Source organism: Talpa europaea, assembly GCF_964194135.1.
Source record: "Talpa europaea genome assembly, chromosome: 11".
Taxonomy (NCBI): Eukaryota; Metazoa; Chordata; class Mammalia; order Eulipotyphla; family Talpidae; genus Talpa; species Talpa europaea.
The window spans coordinates 40,260,152-40,281,910 of record NC_140078.1 but is presented as its reverse complement, the minus strand read 5'-3'; the positions used below and the strand labels follow the sequence as shown (position 1 = coordinate 40,281,910).

Here is a 21,759-nt window from a genome sequence, read left to right as displayed (position 1 = left end):
ATGTGCCCTCAGATAGGTGGTCCCTCAGTTCTAGGAGGATGCTTAGCTGCCAGCCCATTTTCCTCTGGAGTCAGTCCTGGTTTTCACCTCCCATCTCCCTTATGGGATTGGACCCTCTGGTCCTGGGAGTGCTGTGTGTTGTAGATTAGCCCCAGGGCATGGGTGGATGCATGCTTATCCCCAGGTATCTGGGGTGCACTGCTACAAAGGTTATGCTGTAGCTGTATGGGAACCATCCAGAACCCTTTGCAGCCATGTCATCACCACTGAGGTCATGGGAACCAAGCAGAAGGCAAGCCCTATCACCTTTGTGAAGCCACTCCCACACTCCAACTGACTGGCTTCTCTCCTTCTTCCAACCCATTTCAAGGCCATTATGGATCTCAATTCGGTTTTGCTTTGCATTTCAGTTTATCTGAGCTAGTGTCTGTCATTCTGCCTCTTCCCACTATTCCCTAGGTTGTGACCTTGAGCACAGGCACTATGTCTGGTCCATCCTGTTGAGACTGCAGTCCTCAGCAGTGGGAAGTGCACACATATCACTCACTGCATGTCACAGATGAGAAGACATGGGGATAAAGAGAGCAGGAAAAGGAGGAGATGGAGTTGGAGAGGAAGCAGAGCATTGCAGTTCTTTGGAGACACTGAGCTTACAGTGAAAGGATTTGGTGACTCAGAGCTACCTCTTGCTGAGCGGAGGAGGTGGGTCTCCCAGGGGATCCATTATCAACAAGGAATAGTCAAGTGCTGTAGCTCTGAGGAACGTGGGTGGTGGGATGCACATTGTGCCTTTGTGGGTTACCACAGAGGCATTTGTTGAAGGGGTGTTGTTTGTTGGTGGACTACAACCTGATAAGCTCTGGAGGCAGAGCCAAGGCTGTGCCTCTTTCTAACTGTGTGGCCTTGGGGGAGGTCTGTCCTCACATGGAAAGCAGGGACCACAGCACTTGTCTCTAAGCACTGTGAGGGTTGGCTCCCACTGTAGTATCACTGTTCCAACTTGAACTTCAAGCCCAAGCTACTAGGTCAGCTCCAGGTCCCTACAGGAAACCTCCCAGTCCTTCCCACCTCGCTGCATGCTAGTGGACAACTTTCAGCTCTGAGGGCCCTACTGCTGTCAGGGCCAGGGGTTTCTTGGGAGAGAAAATGTGACCTACACTGCTCAGAAGGCCTGCTGCTCTCTCAAAACCACCGAGGCACATGGATCCTGTGTGTGGATGTGACCAGGGCAGGGTAGGTGGGGCATCTCCACCTGCTAATTCAGGGCAGCAGCAGGGAAGGTCTTGGCCTCTGGGCCTCAGGGGCATTGATTGACACAAGGCGAGTCCCTGGGTCCTCTGGATGAGGGAAGTGCACTCTGTACCACTGGGTTCTGAGCTGCTTTCTTCATACGCATGCCTTATTCCACCTGAAGATAAGGAAAACCATGTTTTTTTTTTATTTTAAAGTAATCAATTCTATATACTTTCCTCTGTAGGCTCTCTTCCTCCAGAAGGAGAGACCCACTCCCCCAGGGCCTGGCTGCCAGGCTCCCAGAGAGCAGGATCTGAGGCTGCAATCCTCTTGGCAGGTCCTATCCCTGGTGGTCAGAGCCCCTGCTCTGACAAGTTCCATGGTGGCAATCAGGCAGGTCCGGATTCAAGTTGGGGGGCAGGCCCCTCCTCTTAATAGAGTGGCAGGCTAATACTTACACAGGGGTATGAAGTGCTGGTGCTATCTTTGGGACCCCCTGCATGGCCATGATCTTTCTTTACTTACAACTCTAAGCATTCTATTAAAACTGGGAATTCAGGGCCTCCCCGGTGGCGCAGCGGTTGAGCGCTGGGTTGAAAAGCTGCCCGCGGCCTCTGCGGCACCGGTTTGATCCCCAGCCGCTTCCCTGCCACCGGAGGAGGGTCCCACATGGCGCGCAGACCTCTCCTGCCGCCCGCTGCTCCCCTCAGCAGTGTACTTCGGTCCTTCTGCCTGCTCTGCTCCCCGCTCTGGCTCTGGTGAATTCTCTCACCCTCCCGCGCTTCTGACTGTACCCAGTGCATGTATAAACAAACAAACAAACAAACAAATAAATAAATAAAATATGCCTCTATATAAAAAAAAAAACAACTGGGGAATTCAGACCCAGTGGTATGGTAGACAATGAAGTAGGAGTGGGGTGCTGGGTCCGGGTGTGGCCCTGATATTAACCAATAGGATGCTCTTTAGTCTGTTGATTTTTTCAGGCTTAGTTCCTCATTTGTTACACTATGTGGTTGATAATTGGTGGGAGTCAGGAAGGCAAGATCATTTTTAAACTAAATAAAAAATGCAGGTCAAATGCTTGGCACAGAGCATGGTGTTGTCTAATGCTAGCAATTGTCCTGGTTCTCCAGCCTTACCATCCTGTGCCCTCTGGAAGGAAGCAACACCACTGCCTGGGGCTGGCTACCAGCAGAAGCTCCTCTGAATAGGGAGGAGGAAAGGCCCTGGACGACCTTACGGGAAGAGGAAAAAGTCTTTCTGAAATCCTGGGAACCCAACCCACCAACTTCCAAAATCCCCTTTCCCTCTGCTCCTCTTCCTTATTATGTGTTTATTTCCTGGGCTATGGAATACTTAGGAACCTGGCTGAGGCGCGTTTCTGTGGGTCTGCTGCTCCCCTTCCTGGCTTGACAAGAGCATCGCCTCCAGGTGTTGAGCTTTCTGATGTGTAGATTCCAGGCTAAAGGTTTCAGACATGTTTGTTCTTTACTGCGGCCACCGGAGGGAGACATAACTCCTGTTTTCTAGAAAAGGAAAACCAGGCACAGAGAGGTGAAGGAACTTGCCCAAGGTCACAGAGCTAGGAGCAGAGTTTGGCTTCAGGCTGCTGGTTATGGAGCAATAGGAGAAAAGCCCCATGGCTCTGAAGCAGTGGAGGTTAGTAGAGCATTAGCTTTTTTGCTACACTTTTCCAGGTTACATGCTCCCCCACCAGCACCGCAGGACGTGGGCCGCCGGAAAAAAAAGGGGGTGGGGTGGGGTGGGGGACAGGGGAGGCCAGCAGCTAGGTAAGAAAATCCTTGGACACAACCTGGATTGCTTTCCCAGACCGGCCCCAGGCCACACTGCCTCTGGGTTTGAAGGTCCCTCAGCCCTTTTAGCTCCCAAGGGCCACTTGTATGAGTGGACAGGGAGTGGGGAAATGGAGGAGGGGTACAGGCTGGCTTGTGGAGGGTGAAGGGTTACTCTCAGGGACGCACAAACGGGTTAATATTTTGAGTTTTCAGCCTCTGAGGTGCTGAACAGATCTATCTTTGGTGGTCCCGTGTGCTTTGCTCCATCAGCCGCCCAATTTTTTATGGGCTCCTGCCCATCGCAGACAGTTGCGGCGCCGGGCCCCTCGGCGCGAGTCTGCACACGCACTGGTCTCAGCAGCTCTCCGTTAGGCGCAGCTGTGGGAACTTGAAAACTAACAAACTGAAACCGAAACAGCGCGACGCCCAGCGTCGGGGCGGGAGCGCAGACTGGGAGCAAGGGAGGGGGGTGTGTTCACTGCGGGGCGGGGAGGGGGCGCCTCGTCGCCCCGCAAGACCCGGGACCCCGCGGTGCCCAGCGCCCGTTCTCAAGCCTGCTGCGGGGCTTCCTTCTGTGCTCTTTTATAGGGCAGGAGAAGGGGTGGGAACCCAAGGGTTCCGGGAACCGGGCCCCCAGGAATGGGAGGAGTCAGGGCGGGGCCCGCGGAGAAGCAAAGGGGAGCCCCAGCTTAGGGCTCAGAGGGCCTTGGGGCGTCTGGCGAGATGGCGGCGTGCACCCTGGGGCGCGGCGTGGGGCAGCTCTTGGGCAGCCTGCGCGGGCACCTGGGGCAGCAGCTGTGGCTGCTGCGCGGGGTGAGCTCGCCGCGCCGGGCGGCCTCGGGGCTCAGGGGCAGCGTCCCCGCCTCCGCGGCCGCAGCGCTGCGGGGCTCGTACCAGGAGCTGAGCGCGCAGGCGGTGCGGGAGCCGGCCGCGTTCTGGGGGCCGCTGGCTCAGGACACGCTCGTGTGGGACGCTCCCTACCACACCGTCTGGGACTGCGACTTCAGCAGTGGCAAGATCGGCTGGTTCCTGGGAGGCCAGTTAAACGTATCTGGTGAGTGGGCTGGGAGACACCCCAAACTTACGCGTGTCGAAGAGACTCAGATCGGGTGCAGGCGTCCAGGGGCCTGGCAGATCACAGCATTCCTGGAGTCCCTTGCGCTCGCCACCCCGCCCCCACCCCGCCGGGCCCCTGAGGCTCCAGCCGGGTCCCAGCTGCAACTCCGCACCCGCACTCCACTTTGCTTGGAGCAGCCACAGTCTGCAGAGACTCGGCCCGGGGTCCGCTTGGTCTCCCAGGTGCTGGTCGTGCCCCCGTTGGGCTCCTTCATCAGCCTCTCCAAAGTTTAATGACGGGATTGCCCGCACTTCTGAGCACAAGTCCGTGTGGGAGCAACCTGCGACTCCAGGGCCAGCCTGCGAGGCAGAGGCGCCCCAAGGAGAGGCTCCCTTCCCGCACCCGTGCAAGGAAGGGAGGTAAAAAGCCAGAAGTGCCTGGCTTTTGTGACGGCCAGCTGCTGAGTCTGCCATTCACCTGGGGGAAAACCCTGTTCATGTAAACAGAACGAACTGTGTCAGTGGCTCTGGGTTTTCCTAGGATCCGTTATCTCCCAGTGCTGGCCTGGCCGGGGAGGAAGGAATGGCGGGACCTTGAGTTAGGTTTCGGCTGTGCCCCAAAGCCCCAGGGCTTGCTTTAGACCTGTTGGCCATGGTGATCCCAGAAATCAGTCCCACCAGCCATTCAGTCTTCTGGGATCTACTGAGATCGAATCCACTACTGTTCGTTAAGATTTTGGATAGAGCCTGGGGTGGGGTAGGGAGATATAACACTGTGTCCCCTCCCTACCCCCTACCCTGTAACCCCCCACCCTGCCACCCCCCAGTAAATGGGGGCGGTCCAGGAACTGGAAACAGAAGTTCTGGGATTGGGGGTCCTGGGAAGGAGGGAATTTTCAGGTAGTAAGGATGACCAGAGGGGCTGCACTTCAGGGAAAATGGGGTGTAGGTTGGGTGGGACCTGGGGCTGTTCAACGAAGGACTTGATGATCTTCATGGCAGGGGTGTGCCCTGGCCAAGTCCCAAACTTTGAGGTAGGATGTCTCACACAACCCCTCCATTTACTGGTCCCATTGCTGGACTCCTCTGAGCCTCCCTCTACTCATTTATAAAGTGGGGGTGACAGCCTGTTCGCTAGGCTGGTTGTGAGGACAGAGTACCAGAAGGTAAGGAATGGGGCTCTCGCATTATTGACTATTAAGTAGTAGTGACTTTATTATATTCAAAAATCACCAAAAATTATAGATGTTTAGTATATTACAGTTATTATTTCAAACAAAAAAACTCAAGGGAACTTTGCCCCAGATTTTTTTTTTCATATTGTATACTACTTTGCTGGCTTAATCAGAATGAGTCACTTGCTAGATAAGTGTTTTCTCTAAAATTGAGCCAGCAGCAAGTGTCCTTGAACTAGTGGGGACAAAGACAAAACAAAAACAAAACCACAAACCCTTAGACTTGCAGAGTTGGTGGAATATGCTCTGCCCTGGAAGGGGAGAGAGTAATTTGCTGAAGGAAGGGGGCAGAATGTGTGCAGCTCCTGGGGAAGCTGCCTGTGGACCCTGGAGACATTCATGGTTGGTTAAAGCAGCTGCAGCCTTTCTCAGAGACAGCCCTCATGAGGCAGCAGCGGGCACTATGTGAGCCTCCTTCCCTGGGTGGGGTGTGGTCAGCAAACAATTCTGTCTCCTTTTCCTTCACTTATTTGTCCTGAGGAGATAGCCTTTATGGCTGCCCTACCAGAAATTGAGCTTCAGAAAACTGCCTTGTAGAAAAAGCTTTTTTACAGCATTCTCACCTCAAATGTGTGATATCTATCAGCAATAGCTCTGTCCCTTGCCAGTGCCTGCAAGCCAGAGGTGACAGTAGGAAAAAGGACCAGATCAGTTTGTGGCTGCTGGAAGCCACCTAGAAAGTTGTTGAATAGATGAGGTGTTTTGGCCTTTCTATGTGATCATTTGCGTGATGACGGCTTATTTTACAGGAGCGTTATTCTGGAAACTCCTGTTACCCCTTCAGGAAGATCTGTACCAGCTGTTATCAAAGTATGGTCCCTGCAACAGTAGCATCAGCAGCACCTGGGAACTTTTGAGAAATATAAGTTCTTGGTTCTGAATCAGAAACCTTAGGGGTGGGGCTATATATCTTATTTAAGTAGCCCATCAGGTGCTCCTGAAGCTCTCAAGGTTGAGAACCACAGGCCTATTTACCCCAAAGGAGGATAGATGCAGGTACTTCTGAATTGGGTGACCTGGCATTAGTACCTGGAGGTGACTGTTAGACTTGGTGGTGTGGTACAGGTCAGCATTTCTAGGCGTGTCTTTAATCATTCCTACTTTAATCATTCCCTTACTGTTGTTTGATTTCCCCTTGCTGTTCTTTGCATGTTTCCTCATCTGAAAATAAGGATAGGGCCTCCCTGGTGGCACAAGGTATTAAGATGCAACCTATGAAGCTATCCACAACCAATACAGCGTGAGTTTGATCCCTGGCCAGCGAGCAGTCCTCATGGTGCAGCAGACCTCTCCTGACTTGCCTGCTGCTCCCCTCAGTAGTGTGTTTCAGTACATCTTCCTGTTCTGCTCCCCACTCTGTCTCTGGTGGGTCCTCTCCCCTACCCCCTATATCTCTGGTCTGTACCCTAGCTCTTGTATGCATAAATAAATAAATCTTTTAAAAAAAGAAAATAAGGATAGTATGTAATTGAATTCTAGTTACTATTGTTGCATATTCAACCACCCCTAAGCTTCTGGAATAAGACAACAATGTTTTTATTACTCTCACAGATTCTGCAGGTCAGGATGTTGGACAGGGTCAGCCAGGATGGCTCCCTCCTGCTCCCCACCTTTGCTGCAGTTGTGATCTTGCTGCTTCCTCCTCTCCCTGGGACCTGGGCTAGGAGTATAGCCCATGGTACCTAAACAGGGTTTCTCAGAGCCTGGTGCCTCTGAGAGTGAGTGAGCCAGAGGAGTTGGTGAGCAGGGGTTTCGGAGACCTGGGCAGAAGCTAGACTTGTGACCATCTGTGCTTTACTTGGAGACACCTTTGTGAGCACTCAATTAGAACACTCTTTTCAAGTGTTCAGCACTGTCTTTCATGTGTTATGCTTACCCAATCCGTGACCTTTGTTATTTATTAATGAAGTGGGTGGGGATAGGGACATGGCTGTGACCTTGAACCTGATCTTCAGCTATGTTATGGATAGTGGTGTGTTTCTTCTAAATAGAATCACACAGGTTTGCATCTGATCAGCTGGGACATGAGGAAAGCAGGCTGTCAGACAGGTGACTCAAAGCCCATCCCTGATAGCCAGGTGGTCGGGTGGGGTCATTGTGTCAGAGCCCTTCTGGGCAGGAGAGGGTGGACTCCACCCCTGTCAGTGACTCACTTCTATTAGTTTTTTGTAAAACTGCTTTGCAGAAAGTTCTAGAAATGATTCTTTTCAGTCTGAAATTTGGCACTGTCCTCCATGGGTCTCAACAGATGTTTTTGCTCAATGCATGAGGAAGTTGCAAATGCAGAATCAGAGTCATGACATGTGTTGCTTTCAAAACACACAAACTATTTTCTAAACAACAAATTCTGAATGCTATTTTTAAAAAAAGTGTGTGTTCTTACATTCAAGCAAAGCTATAGAGAAACTACTCTTAACCAAGTGTTGAACACAGGTTTCTTGGCTGCCTTTTAAAACACTAGCTGTGACAATGGAAACCATTTTACTTTTTTTTTTTAATACTCTGTGACATTTCTCCAATAACTCAGAAGGCAAACATACTGAGGATCATGAGATGCGCACTCCACTGCTTCATTCTTTTCTCAATGATTAAAGTAACATGCCCAAGGTCTTTCAAGGAACTGTAAGTAAGAGTGTAACCCCAGGTCTTAGGAGGAGGTTCTGCAGAAGAGACTGATGGCTCCCCAGTTGTCCAAGGCAAGCCTTACTTTAAATAGCAGATGCTTCTGGAAAGTTGGCAAATGCAATTTTGTGACTGATGTAATATCTTAAAATGGGCCAGGGAGATTTTCTATTTAAAGAAAGTCCATTGTGAATCGTTCTGTGAATATTAACTCCCTTGTTTCTTGTGATTCAAATTGAAGTTTTGTGTGTGGGTTCACTTAAAGTTGAGGGGGAGGGATGTATTTAAACAACAGTTAAGAGTGAAAATGCCCGCCTAAGTGTGTACAATCTTTATAATGGAAATGATCATCCTCTTGTGATCTTTAAAAAAAAAAAAAAAAAAAACACCTAACAACACAAAACCCCAAGCTCAGGAATCACCAGCTGGCATTTGCTTAACTGCCTGCAGAGCTGGGTCAGACCCTGGACACAGTGCTTAGCTGACTATGACTGAACCTCAGGTCACCAATGTGAAGTCATCAGTGGTCCCATAGTTCAGAAGTAGAAATAAGGTCTCCTACTCATATGCAGAAAATGCTCCAGTGCCTTAGAGGATGGACTGTAAATCTGTATATGAGAAGATCCACACTGGGGTAAATCTACTTGCTCAAGGTTTTTACAACTAAGAGAACCATGGTACTAAGAACCCTGCTAAAAAAAAAAAAAAAAAAAAAAGAACCCTGCTAACCTTCCCCATGATAGAGAAATGAATCTTAGGGACCTGGTCCCTCTCCTTAGGCACCTTGGGACACTGATGGGGGAGGGCATGAGCAGAGCTAGCTTTGTGTCCTGGAATGCGAACCGCAGGGCAGAATAAGGAAACACTAAATGGTGTGGGCCATTGAGTAGTGGAAGGGGGGCACTCCTCCTGTACTGGGAAATTGGGAAAAGACTTGACTTAGGGGTGGCCTTTGAACTGAGCTTTAAATTGCCCTAGTCTTTGCCTAACTCTTCTCGCTAATGTTTGGAAAAGGAATTGTTTTTGTCCCACTGCCCAGTTTTTTGGATGGAGTTTTTTTTTTTTTTTTTTTTTAATGCAGAGATGAAAGATTTTCTTCCTTTCTCTCTCCTTTCTTCTTATTCTATTCCTTTTCTCTGCAGTTGAGGCAATGGCAGGGACCATAAATATGTGTTAAAAAAGTCAACAAACACATGGCATTTTAGGACCATTATCACCTCAGACCCTGCACTGTGCTTTCTCTAGGTGAATGGGTCATCTGAGTGTCACCATAGCAGCTGTGGACAAAGATGGGAGTTATTCATCTATGTTTCCTTTGGAAACACTGCCATACCACCTGACCCTGTAACAGGGAACTCTGAAATGATGCCTAATTCTTACAGTCACCACCAGCAACCGTTCCCCCCAACTATGGATAGGAGAGTGATATGTAGATTAAATAACAAGTGTGTCTTTGATGGTTAGTGAGTGGTTGACCAGGGGCCTGACTCTAGAGTGGAGTTTTGTTGGTGACTCCAGGCTCCATTTTCTGCAAGGACATGGCCAGATGTTTTGGAGGATGCATGTAGAGGAGCACATGCGGGTGTTGCTACACACCTGTCTGCCAGCTAGAGCTCCTGCATTAGCAGCAGTGTTGCCCCTGGGGACCCTGATGAGGAAGCTTGAGCACTGGCAATCCTCAGTGGAGGATTTGGGTGGGCTCCCCACAATTTCTGTGCTAACATTCTCTGGGGGTTCTGGGGGATCTAGAGTCACTGATTTAGGCCCCAAAGACACTTTCTTCTTGAGGGCTGGGACTGTAAAGATCAGAAGCTCATTTCTTTCCCTTGGCATGGGGCTGATCTGGTGTCATTTAGACTTGAATGGTTGTTTGCTCAGGGTTAGGATGCATGTGGATAAACACAAACAGGATGTCTGGCTCTTGCCCACAGAAGGGCAGCAAAATATAAAAATCTCAGGAAGAGTAAGAGGAGGCACAAAGGAAAGGAAGTATGCTAGGAAAGAATGAGAGCAGAAGGCTGGAGCCAGGTGAATGGAAGCAATGAGGGGAGTGGGACAATGTTCCCCAGGTAGGGAGAAACCATGCAAAAGCCCTATGGCAGGGGCGCTTACCAGATTCATCACAGTCAGCAGGGCCTTGGCAGTCACTGTCTAATTCCTCCCATGTGCAGGAGAGACACCTACGGGACACTTTACCTGGGGGTCAGGACATACTTTGGATGCTGTCAGTTCTGCCTCATGCTTGTATAAACAAGGTGCAGGATAACCTGCTGGACTCGGAGGCTGTAAGGAAAATCACTAGTCTTGAGCCCTGGCTACCACAGGTGCAGGCACTGTGGGGAGGTGAACTCCAGTAAAATATCTGCAATTTCCTTGGTAGGCTTTGCACAGGTCACTGGACCACGAGAGCACCCACAGACTATTTCCCAAAATATACCTGAGCCCGTTACTTTTTGGGGTGACTCAGAGGGTCCAACTCAGTGGGAGCAGGTGTGTCAGAGTGTACACGCACATCTCCTGGGGGCTTTCTGGGGTTCGGTCTGGGGTGGGGCCAAGAGTTGGCATCTATATCCAGCTTCCTGGTGATGCCCGGAGCAGCACAGTACTCTGAGGAGCAGTCATGTACCTGTGGAAGCAGCACCCTCCTCCTGCTGGGCACTGAGGGTCTGGGGTCCTCAGCCTGGCATTTTGGAAGCAGTTGTGACCTGCCTAGGGTCACTGCTTCGTGTTCCATCAGTTAGGGCCTTGCAGTAGGAGTTGAGGGTAGGGAGTGGATGGTGGGAAAAAGAGGGATTTAGGGAAGGGGCCCCTGCTGAACTTTGGTTATCACCTCAGCTTGCAGGCCAAGGTGTGGCCTCATCTGCTGATTGTTTAAGAGAAGCCTGGAATTTGTGTCTTCACTGCGAAATCTCTTGATTTTTAAACTTTGGACTGGGTTGAGACACAGACCCACTAATGTGGGTTTGGTGTGCCATCAAGTCTCTCCTTCTCAGTTTGTCGTCTTGCTTTCCTCTTTCATGGCTGGGGTATTTCTTCCCTTCTGTTTTTCTAGTAATTCAAACAACTGTCTGTCATTAGCAGTATTAGTTATTTTTTCCATGACATTTATCTTCAGCCATTAATTTTTTGAGGTATAATTAATGCACCTGGACATTGGGGTGATTCTGAGAGACCAGGCAGCAGATGGCTGCTGGCCCTAAACGCTGTTTGTGATATTCATTTCCCTGCTGATGGGGAAGTGAGTAATGGAAACCTGCCTGTGGGGCTGGTTGGGAGGGGTTCTGGGATTAAGCAACCTGTTATACTCACCTTGAAATCAAGAGTCATGAACAGGATGTTAGCAAATGAACACGATCCCATTAATCTGCAGGTTTACAAGATTACAGGCAGAACTGACTTGTTTTGGGCAGTCATGTGACCTGGGCTTGGGTAATGGAGGGGGGAAGGGGAAGAGTCTTCCGGAAAAACAGCCTGCCATTTCCCCATAGTTGCATCATCACTTCTTGCAGCAGAGGCTGGTTTGTAAGGTGCTGGCTGGACACCCAAGAAGGGGTACCACCTTTGTCCTGGATGGCATCTCTACCACACTCCAGAGTCCCATGCATTGAAGGCCTGTTTGCATTAAGTATTTGTTCCAAAGGCTCAGTCTGTGCTTCCCAGTGCAGACGCACATTTGAACCACCCAGGGAGCCATGGGGCTAATTGGGTGAGTGTCCTTCAAGTGATGCCAACCTGTGTTTGGGGTTGGGACCATTGACATGAAGCACCTGCGTTAGAGAGTTCCCAGTGAGATCCTGTTTGTGCTGTGATGGTATAGTCTTGGCAGGCTCTGACAATCTCCCTATTTTTAAGGAGGTAGAAATCTCACCTTTGAGGAGAAAAGGATCCCGTTCTGCACAGAGTATCATAAGCCACAGCAGACAAGACCCTCCCCTGGTTTCCACTCTAGAAGCACTAAGTGTAATAACAGCCATAAACCTGTTTCTGTGCAGTCAACTGCTTGGATCGACATGTTTCGAAGAACCCAGAGAGCATCGCTTTAATCTGGGAGCGAGATGAGCCTGGAACTGAAGTGAGAATCACCTACAGGTACTGTGTAAACACTGGTGAACCTGGAGCCTCTGTGCCGCACTTTCTGGTAATGCTGGCACTGAACACCTCTGTGGGCCGGGCTGTTAGTGGGAGCAGGATGGCCCAGTTTGCCAGAGGCCTGGCCTTCAGCTAACCTTGTCAACACTGGGTATCTTTAGATTCCTACCGAAGAAACTGGGTCTTGGGAAGCAAATATGGCAAATGTTAAAGGCAGTGGCCTTGCACAGCCTGGTGTGCCTGTGTCTGCTCTGGGTGAGGGCTGTCTGAGTAGCAGGAAGCATGTTTCAGCCTCAGGAATGTTCTCTTGTCCCAGGAGAAGTAAATGTGAACACAAGCTGGAGCAATGCCCAGCAGCCCACACACAGCCTCTTACTCTGTGCACTTAGGAGAGAGAGAGATGATAAACACGTTGAGTCTTTTAAAGAAGGGGTAGACGTGACATTTGTGTTCTCTGACTCCCTATGCAAATTCTTCACACATTTTCCATTCCAAGCACCCTTCACTTGCCATCTGTGCATCAGGGAATTTGAATGTGCCCAGAATGAGTGACCTTCTTGCAGGGAACTGCCTTGCTCTGAGGTGTCTGTGGTCTGTCCCTGCAGGGCATTGGTTTGGCATCCTCTTGGGTGAAACCCACTTTGCTTGAGACTGAACTTATCTGCAGTGCCTTCTCGGACCTTCTGTAAGTCTGAGTCTTGTGTCCTGGATCATCACTCCCTACCTCCTTGAGCATTTATGAGCATGCTCACACTGCTGGTGGGAGGCTTAGGGCTTTTCCTATCTGATGACTGTATCACTCAGGACAGGCCCGCTAGGTTATAGCAACAAACCCCCATCCCCCAACACAGGGCAGAGTATGACTGTGGTCACTTTAGGTGGAATTGTCAGACAAATCCTCTCTGAGGAGGTGATATTTAAGCTGAGGTCCCATTCAAAAGAAGGAGCAACTGTGAGAAGTTTGGGGAACATCCCAGACCCACGCAGGTGGTGCCAAGGAGGGGAGTAATTGGAGGTGTCCTGGGAACAGAGAGTGGGCGTGGGAGGCTAGGCCGATGGGAGTGAGGGGATTGAGCTTGACGGGGTGTTCAGGGAAGCAGGTGTAGGCCTCTGGGAATGGTATTCACACTACTGCCACTTGGGTAACTTAGGGGCCAGCGGACAACCCTAATTTTCTGTTTGTTTATCGAACTCAGGTTTTATCACAGACCAAATTCCCCATACCTGATAAAACTGTATGCAGGTTGTCTTTGGGCCACAGCAAAGTGACATTAGTTAATCTGTTGCTCCAGGTGGACACCATCCACTCATCCCTCCACCTCTCCAGCCCACCCCCAACCAGTCACCAGTCAATAATGGTGGTTGCCTCACCACTCTTCCCATATTGAGAGCTTGGGACCTGCAAGATACCTCCCCACCCATGCTGCAGGATCATTACCTGGGAGCTCTGACTCCACTGAAGCCTGAGAATGGAGCTCTTGGAAACCAGCTACATCAGGATCCTCGGCTTGGGGGTTAGCTTGCAGGACAATCATTAACACATCTCGTTCCTTAGATCATCTTAGAGCTTCTAATATACCTTAGGGTCCCTTAGTAACCAACAATGCCATAATCCTCAGTAGGAAACCACTGCTCTACTCACAAGAATCCCCACTATTTTCCATAGGTCCAGGCAGACACGTGTGTGTATGCACACATGGGCATGTGCACACATGCACTTGTACATAGACATTGTAAACGTGCTCATTCTTCAGTTTCTATGTCTTGTTCTTTGTGTTCAGGGATTCATCCCAGACACCTCCCCAGGTTGCAGGTGTGGTCCTGCCTCCTGCTTGGGAGGCCGTGACCTGGGATTATATGCCTGGGGGTGGGCTCCCAGGTTGCCTTCAGGAGTCTGATATGCTGGGTGGTTGTGTGTATTTGTAACTCACTAGTGGGTGCCAGTTCTGAGGTATACACTTAAAGGGTCCAGGCTTTGGGGGTGCATTCAGCAGCCAAAGTGGGCCTTGTGCTGTGGTGGGGGTCTCAGAGAAGGAGAGCCACAGTGGCAGTGATTATGCGGAGGGTCCTCCTTCAGATATGCAGTGCTCACCTCCTGCAGAAAAGCGACGTGGCCAGAGCTCTTTGATTGGCAGAGCAGCCTTCTTCAGCCCAGAGAGGTGCTCAGAACTGGCTTAAGGAAGCCATCTTAGGATCCATAAGTAATAACCAGGATGTCCCCGCTCAGGACACCACCCCTGAGCTCCTCTTGCAGTGCCTGTGGCTTTCAAGGGCCAGGGCTGCAGAGGCCAGGGGAGGTGCAGATAACCTGGGAGGCTCCCTGAGGCTGTGTGGCCAGATAGCATCCGGCTGTTATTTCCAGCTGTCCCTGTGCTTCTCCAATATGGTGCCTGTTGTCGAAGTTGTCTTCTTTTTTTTTTTTAATTAAAGATTTATTTATTTATACAAGAACAAGGGTACAGGCCAGAGGCGCAGGAGGGTAAGAGGATTCACCAGAGACAGAGTGGGGAACAGAACAGGCAGACTGACCAAATACACTGCTGAGGGGAGCAGCGGGCGAGACAGAAGAGGTCTGCCGTGCCATGTGCCCTGAGGACAGCAGGGATCGAACTGGCACTGCGGAGGCCCCGGACAGCTTCACAGCACTGTGTTCAACCACCCGCGCCACCAGGGAGGCCCCCTCGAAGTTGTCTTCTTATCTCACTCAAGTAGGCAGATTCTAGAGGTCCCCTGGGAAGCACAAATCCCTTTTTTTTTTTCCAGGATAGTAGTAGTGGGTTCTTGGGTAGATTCATGAGATGTCAAGCCTTCAGTCTGCCTAGGCTAGTATAGACTCTCCCTGCCTGGAGCCTGGGGGTTTGATCAAGGATTTGCACAGTGGGAATGGACCCTCGGTGTACAGTGTAGCAAATTAACCTGTGGGCACTTAACCTGTGGGTGCCCATCTGTGGGTGCCCAAAAACGGAGGGGAGAGCATTGTGGGGGAAGCTCATCTTTTACCTGAGGTTCTCTGAAGAGGGATCTGAACTTGAACTTCACCCCTTTTAATTAAGCCATAAAACCAGGTTTTAGTTCTGTCAAGTTCTGTGATCTTGAGGCCCATCACTCTGGGCCTCAGTGTCCTCATCTGCACAAGGAGGGATTAGATGAGACCAGAGCTGTGCTAGCACTAGCGGGTGCAGGTCAGTGCAGTGGTGAAGTGGGTTGTGAAGCAGCAGAGCAGCACCTGGTGCCACACTGTGCCAGGCAGGGCAGGTGAGGTCCTGGGTGTGCGCAAGAAGTGAGCTGAGTGGTTTTCACTGTGGGCCAACAAATTTACCTGCTGGGGGTGATTCCTATAGCTACTCCTTCTTAGGGGTTGGGGTTGTGCGCAGTGAGGACACCCCATCCAGAGAAGCAGAGTGGAGGTCAGGCCTCCCTCCACCCTATCTGTTTCACAACCTGTCCAGTCGAGGGGGTCAGCTTTGTCCCTGGACATGATAGGCAGGGAAGTGGTGTTATTGAGACTACATGGCCCAGTGCATAATGTGGAAGGTCCCCTGGGGGACACACATGATGGGCTCAACCCTTCCGGGAGCCCCTCTGGAGTGACTAGACCAACATACCTGGGCAAGGGGAGCTGCTGCTTGTGGAGGTCTTGCAGACCTGCAGGCACCTTGTGGAGAGGCTTGTTGGTGTTCTTGGCTACAGATGTCTTCAAACAGGGCCACTTAGTAAGGGCAAAACAGTGGCCAGTCTCTGTGGGCTCCACGGGTGGACAGCAGGCAGCCTCACCATGCACACACCTGTGGGGATAGACTTTGGGGCGGTCCTGTGGAGGCTGGGTTTTGAGAGGCAAAGGGGGGAGAAGGTGTGGTGATGCAGGCAGAGGTGCAGCGCAGTTCAGTGCGTGGTGGGGTGCAGGCCCAGGCAGGAGGCCCTGCTGCATGCTTCTCTGTGCCTGGCTATGGGTGACGTGGCAAGTCATTCCACCTTCTGACCCTCTGATTTCTCCACTGCAAAATGCAAATGTTTCTTCTCTCTTGAGTGGCTGAGTGTCAGCAGGACCCAGAGATGAAAGCCCAGAAAGGTGGCATCTGGGAGGATGAGGCTCTACATCAGCTGCAGGTGGAGGCCGTTGAAGGAAGGTCTGCAAAGGATTTTGGAGTAGAGGAGGGGCTTCGGGGCCTGGAGGTGTGGGGTGTTTTCAGAGTGAAGACACACAGCTAAGTTACCTTGGGAGAATAATCAAGCCAGCTGAGAGCCAGCCCCTCCCCCTTCTTGTGTGCCTGACCTTTGCACCTTGATCTTCTCCTCAACCTCAAATCATTATTTAAGTGAGCAAACTCCTTTATTAAAATATCAAGGGAAAAAAATATCAGGGTAATGAGAGAACCCTTAACTGCATAATGGTTTAGTGGGTGGGGTGCCTTGGGGTGAACAGCCCATGATTGGCTATGCTCCGCAGGACAGGAGCCTTCTGTCACACAGGGCAAAGTCTGTTTGCTTAGTGGGCTGCCCAGGAGGGAGGAGAGGCCAGTTTGTTGCATCCCCCACCTAAGAGGAGGGCAGAGCCCTGGGCAGTGCTTTTTTCTCTGCTGACCTCTGACTAACTCCAGTTGCAAAACTTTTTCTGGAATCTGCATGCTGACTTCCCAAATCTGATAGAAATAGGTTTCTTGGAATGTCTGGCCTTTGACCAGCACCTCTGGGTCCAAACCCAGAGATTGAGAAGCATCTTGAATCTTACTGTATTTGACTGCTTATTTTTCTTTGTCCTTCTGGGAGAGCTAAGGCTCTTGGGATATCATCTTTTGTGATGGCCACATCCTGAGACTACAGCAAGAATGACCACCGTGAGTCTGTCGTGAGGTCAGGGAAACCTCCATGGTGGGTACTTTCCTGGGTGATGAGGGCATAAGTTTACTTGGAGGAACACATATAATCTGAGGTCTCCCTGGAAGCTGATCCCTTTTGCCATTTAGGGCTTGTGGGGGTGGGCTAGTGGTGAAGGGGCAAGCCTGCCAAGGGGCCCTCGGTAGGGGCCTAGCCACTCAGTGAGTGTGGGGAGTGTGGGCTCCTGAGGGCAGGGAGGGACTCAGGCTCCTGCTGCCTGTCACTTGGAGATGAGTCTTTTAGGGCAGGACTTCTGTTCCGGTCTTGCCTTTCCTCTCCTGTTTCTGGAAAATCCAGACAGCAGGGTAGGCCTGACTCACAGCTTTGCTGTGGGTGGTTCTGTGGTATCATGTGGCCCTGCCAAGTGTCAGTTCCCATCAGGGCAGCATTTCCAGCACAGAGGCCAGTTGCTTGAATCTTCTACTCTATCTAGAAATTCTCATCAACTCCTGGTCTTGGGGTGGTTGGGGTACCTCTTCATTCCAACCCCTTCCCACTGCAGAGCCAGGTGGACTCAGAGCAAAGGTATCTTGGTGAAGCTAGACTGATGTTTGATGCAGAGTTGAAAATCAGAGCCCAACTAGAAGGTGGGGAGCCCCTGGCTGGCTGGGCCCAGCATGGTGCAAGCGGTCCCTGGGGAAGGTGAGGGTGCACAGCTCTCCTACTGGCCCTTCCAGCTTGCAGCCTTGATGTGCTGGCTTCAGGTGCTAGCTTCAGGGCAGGCCTGTCAGTGAGGATGACTAGTACATGGGTGCTGCCCACCTGGACCTCTATTCCAGTGTTCTGCCATATGTTTAGCCTCCGATGCCCACTGAGATGGACCCCTTCTGTTTGCTGCCAGGAATCACTCCAGGGAAGATTAGCAACCAGTGAGCCAGGTTGGGGATGGGACATCCTAACTTTCTGACCTCCTGAAGTCACACCTGATGCCACAGCTTGGGGCAGGCCCTGGCATCTGGGCAGGAGCTGACACTTACCTGGTCTTAGTTTGTGCTCGTGGTCCCCCTTGGCTCAAAAGACCAGGACTTGCCCCCAGGAGCTTCAGAGGCTCACCCACCTGGAATGACCAGAAATAGGGGTTGAAATCATCTTTGTCCACCTCTGGTGGAAGCACCAAGGAATCTGTCTTCTATCCCCATCCCCAAGGAGGCTGCGGTGAAGGCATAAACATGGCCCTTGCTGCTCTGTGACTCAAACTTGGTGACAGGCCCAGGCTTTCACCTGTGTAGACAATATGCCCCTTTGCTTTCAGACCAGCGTGAGGCATTGCAGATGTCTGTCCCCACCCCCACCCCCAGAGCAAGCAGACACACATTAAGTGCCAGTACCAGCTTAGAAGGAGGGGACTCGTCAGTGCTAGAAGGCTCCAGGGTGCCCTGGGGGAGAGGAAAGGGATGGATGCAGAAGAAGGGTGGGGGGGTCAAGGACCGTGGCATCTGGTGCAACTGTGGGATGGTAAGAGCAGAAAGTAAATGTGCTTGAGGGGTTCTGCCAGCCTGGGGTGCCATGGAGGCAAGGGTGTTCCCTGTGGGTGCCAGGGTGGTGGGTAATGGATGGGTGCTGCTCAGAACAGGGACTCTCCTACCTTTATTGTTCTCTGACCCTTCCTGTGGTCCCTTTTTGGTCTCATCTGAGCTTGGTAACAGCAGGAAGTCTAGTTGGGTGAGAGGCTTGACAATTTCCCATCAACAAATCCAGTCAAACTTCCTCAGAGAAGCCTGGAATGAGTTTCTGTGCCATTGACACATGGTGGATTCATTTGCTCCCTGTTGAGTTCATTTGTTCCTCATTGAGTTCAATGAGGAAGCATGAACATGGAATTTAGAAGAAGGCATTTGGCATCTCATCCTATGCAAATGTCTGCAGAACTTCTTTCATGGTCTCAAAACGTGACAAACCTCAGTGTTGTGTCAAGTGGTAGGACTCTGAGGCAGTTTCCAGCTCGGGGTGTGCCTGGCTACATTGGAGAGGTTTCTGTATGACAGCACCCATGTCCTGCTGAGTCAGGATCACAGGTGTGGTCAGGGAATCTTCATTTTAAAATGCATTCAAAAAAGATAAACACATGCAATTTGCAGCAACATGGATGGCGCTGGAAGGGATCATGCTCAGCGAAATAAGCCAGAAAGAAAAAGAAAAATACCGGATGGTCTCACTCATAGCAGGAATCTAGAAAACTTAAATAAGGGACCAGGAAAATGATTAACTATAAGAAAGTGAAAATCAAAATCAACAAAAAACTATGAACCAGAGACACTTTTAGGGGGGCGGGGGCGGGAGGGGAGGGATTGGGGTCAGAATGGGGGGGGGGCTGCAATTGTATGGGGAATATAAAAATAAAATTTATTATTTATAAAAAAAAAATAAAATGCATCTCTGGTAATGTGACTTGCCATGGTCAGGATTCAGCTGCAGAAAAGGCAAGTCACTGCTGCTCTCTTAAGCACAAGGTGCGGGGAGGGGGGTTTATACAGAGTGCCTGCAAGGCCTCTGGAAAGGAGCAGTCTCTGGGTGGCTCCCAGCCCCACCTCGGGAATAGTCAGAATGGATGTAGGAGCCCGCACAGGCACTGCTGAGTTTCCAGACATATTGTTATAACTGCTCCTGGGGTCAGGAAACCAGGATTGTTGCTGGCTCACCTGCCTCCTGGCACTCTCTTGCAGCTAGTGGAGCTGATTCCAGAAAACCCCAGCATTTCCAGCCTCTGACTGTGCTAGGTGGCAACCAGGCAGCCCATCTTTCATTTCTCCCTTGTGCAAAAGGTCACCTGCTGTGACCTAAGCCCCATGCAGAAACCCAGGTGGAGGTGGCTGAGGAGGAAGTTGTGCCTTGGGAAGTTACACTGCTTGGAGTGAGAAAGGCCACAGCTAGTGCAGGCAGCAGTGTTTGTGGAACCCAGTTACCCTTGACACCTAGGAGATTGAACAGTCCAGTGTAAGGACCAGGATCCAGGGAGCTGCAGTGGGGCCTGGTGTCCTTCCTCATGCAGGTGACCAAACCCTCTTTGTCACTCTGGTGCAAAGGCCTTTGGCCCCCATAGCTGTTCAAGGTCTGCTCTAACAGGCTCTGGTCTTCACTCTGGAACTTAGTCCTTCCATCTGTGTGGGCTTCCCTAGATGTGGACTCATCACAGGCCAGGTCAAAGGACAGCCTTCTATCCTCGAAGATAAAGCCATTCATTTTCTGGACTTTACAACTATATTGTGGGCCAGTTTTCCAGTCTAATGTTTTACATGAGGAGGTCTTTGGCATGTTATCAGTTGGTGCAAGTGAGGCACTTTTGTGGAACCATAGAACAGTGCTGCTCCTGAAGGGGCATGAGACCTGGTGTAACCCCAGCATCTAGTGCCTTCCAGCAGGGCTGAGCCCACAGCCACTGGCAGTCACCCAGGTAGTGGGGCTGCTGCGAGCGTACGTAAGCGTATCCTCTACCTCTGACCCTGGACATGAGAGAGCAGCGAGTGGAAGCTCAATTTCTGAGCTTACACAGAACTCAGCACCTTAGACCCAGGGTCAGGGTGGGGGGTGGCCTAGAATAGTAAGTAATTTGGAGTGGAATCAAAGAGGCATGCATTTTCTTCCACAAATTATCAGCTATTGTTTTGATGAAGCAAAAGCTTTTGTTGAAGTGACCTTGAAGGACAGCCTCAATGGGAGTGGGGTGTAAGGGGTGTTACAGGTCCAAGGTTGGGTCTCTGCAGCAGGGCCTCCTCCTCCTGACTCCTGGATCAGTTAGAAGTCATGCTGGTGAGTGGACACTGAGCATGGTGGGAATATAATACCATGATAATTGGCAAATGCTATAAAACTAGATGCTAGCTTTATAGCATCACTTACCAGCAAAACAGTGGGTTTCCTGAGCCTCCTGTTCTTTCTAGCAGTTTCAGGTTTCTTCAAGCAGGTTCTGAGAGACCTGGAGAGCAGCATGGGCCGGAGGCATGAGATTGGGCCTTAGGGTGTGACTTTATCTTCCTGCTTCTTTCCTCTAGGTATTAATTTGGAATGTTCTCTCCATTCACAGTAAAGCCTGAGAGATAGTGCAATCCATACTGTATCTAGTCTAAGATCCCTGTGTGAACTCAGCTGCTCTGGGTTTGTCACTGCTATTGCAGCCCCATGCAGCCTCTGTGGAGAGACTCACAGGTGCCACCTGGGCATGTATCTGGAGCTGGAACTGAAAAACAGCCTGTGGCATTTTTTTTAACCACAGGATTAAGTGAATGTTTTCGGAAAGTTAAAACCTATATCCTCTTCCGTCTTCCAAACTTCACCAGGGAAAGGGCATCACTCTTCTGGCTTCCCCTGGAAGGTAAATGGCACCTATCGATTGGCAGGTGAATGTCGTGCAGGGTGCCAGCTGTTTTCCAGGACTGGGGTCTGCTAGTGTACTTGTCTGGGGATGTCAGCTTGCAGGAGCTTCTGGGGTTCAGTGTATTGGTGTTACCAGTGTCAGGGTTCAGCTTCCTGAGGTGCATAGAATGCTAAAGATATGCCACCTGCGTTTGGGAAAGGACTTTAATGCAGAGCTGGAAAGTGGAGCTGGGTAAAACAAAAGGGTTGAATTTTACTGGCTGGGAATGGATTGGGGCACAGGAATATGGGTTTGGCAGGAGGTTTTGGGTGAGTGGACAGAGGCACAAAGGAATGCAGCATCGGCTGAGATCACTGGTGGAGGGGGCTCTTGTCAGATCTTCCAATAAGTGGATGACTTATGGACAAGGGCTGGACCTGGTTGCCAGGTTTCCTTTATCTGGAGAAGGAAAATTGCTTAGGAAGTACAAGTTAATACTGGTATTGGAGCAAAGGGGTAATAACTAATTTAACTGGCCAGGCTGGAAAACAAAATCAAT

At 50.8% G+C, this 21,759-nt stretch overlaps 1 protein-coding gene across 1 annotated transcript in view; it reads left to right on the top strand.

The window, feature by feature from the left end:
- Positions 1-3,755: 3,755 nt before the first annotated feature.
- ACSS1 (acyl-CoA synthetase short chain family member 1) overlaps positions 3,756-21,759 on the top strand; it is a gene marked incomplete at both ends in the record, with an annotated part of 47,184 nt that continues 29,180 nt past the window's right edge. The window contains 2 exons of the mRNA XM_084247572.1: positions 3,756-4,086; positions 11,938-12,034. Of these exons, the coding sequence (XP_084103698.1) occupies positions 3,756-4,086; positions 11,938-12,034 (428 nt within the window). The remainder of the gene's footprint in view (positions 4,087-11,937; positions 12,035-21,759) is intronic.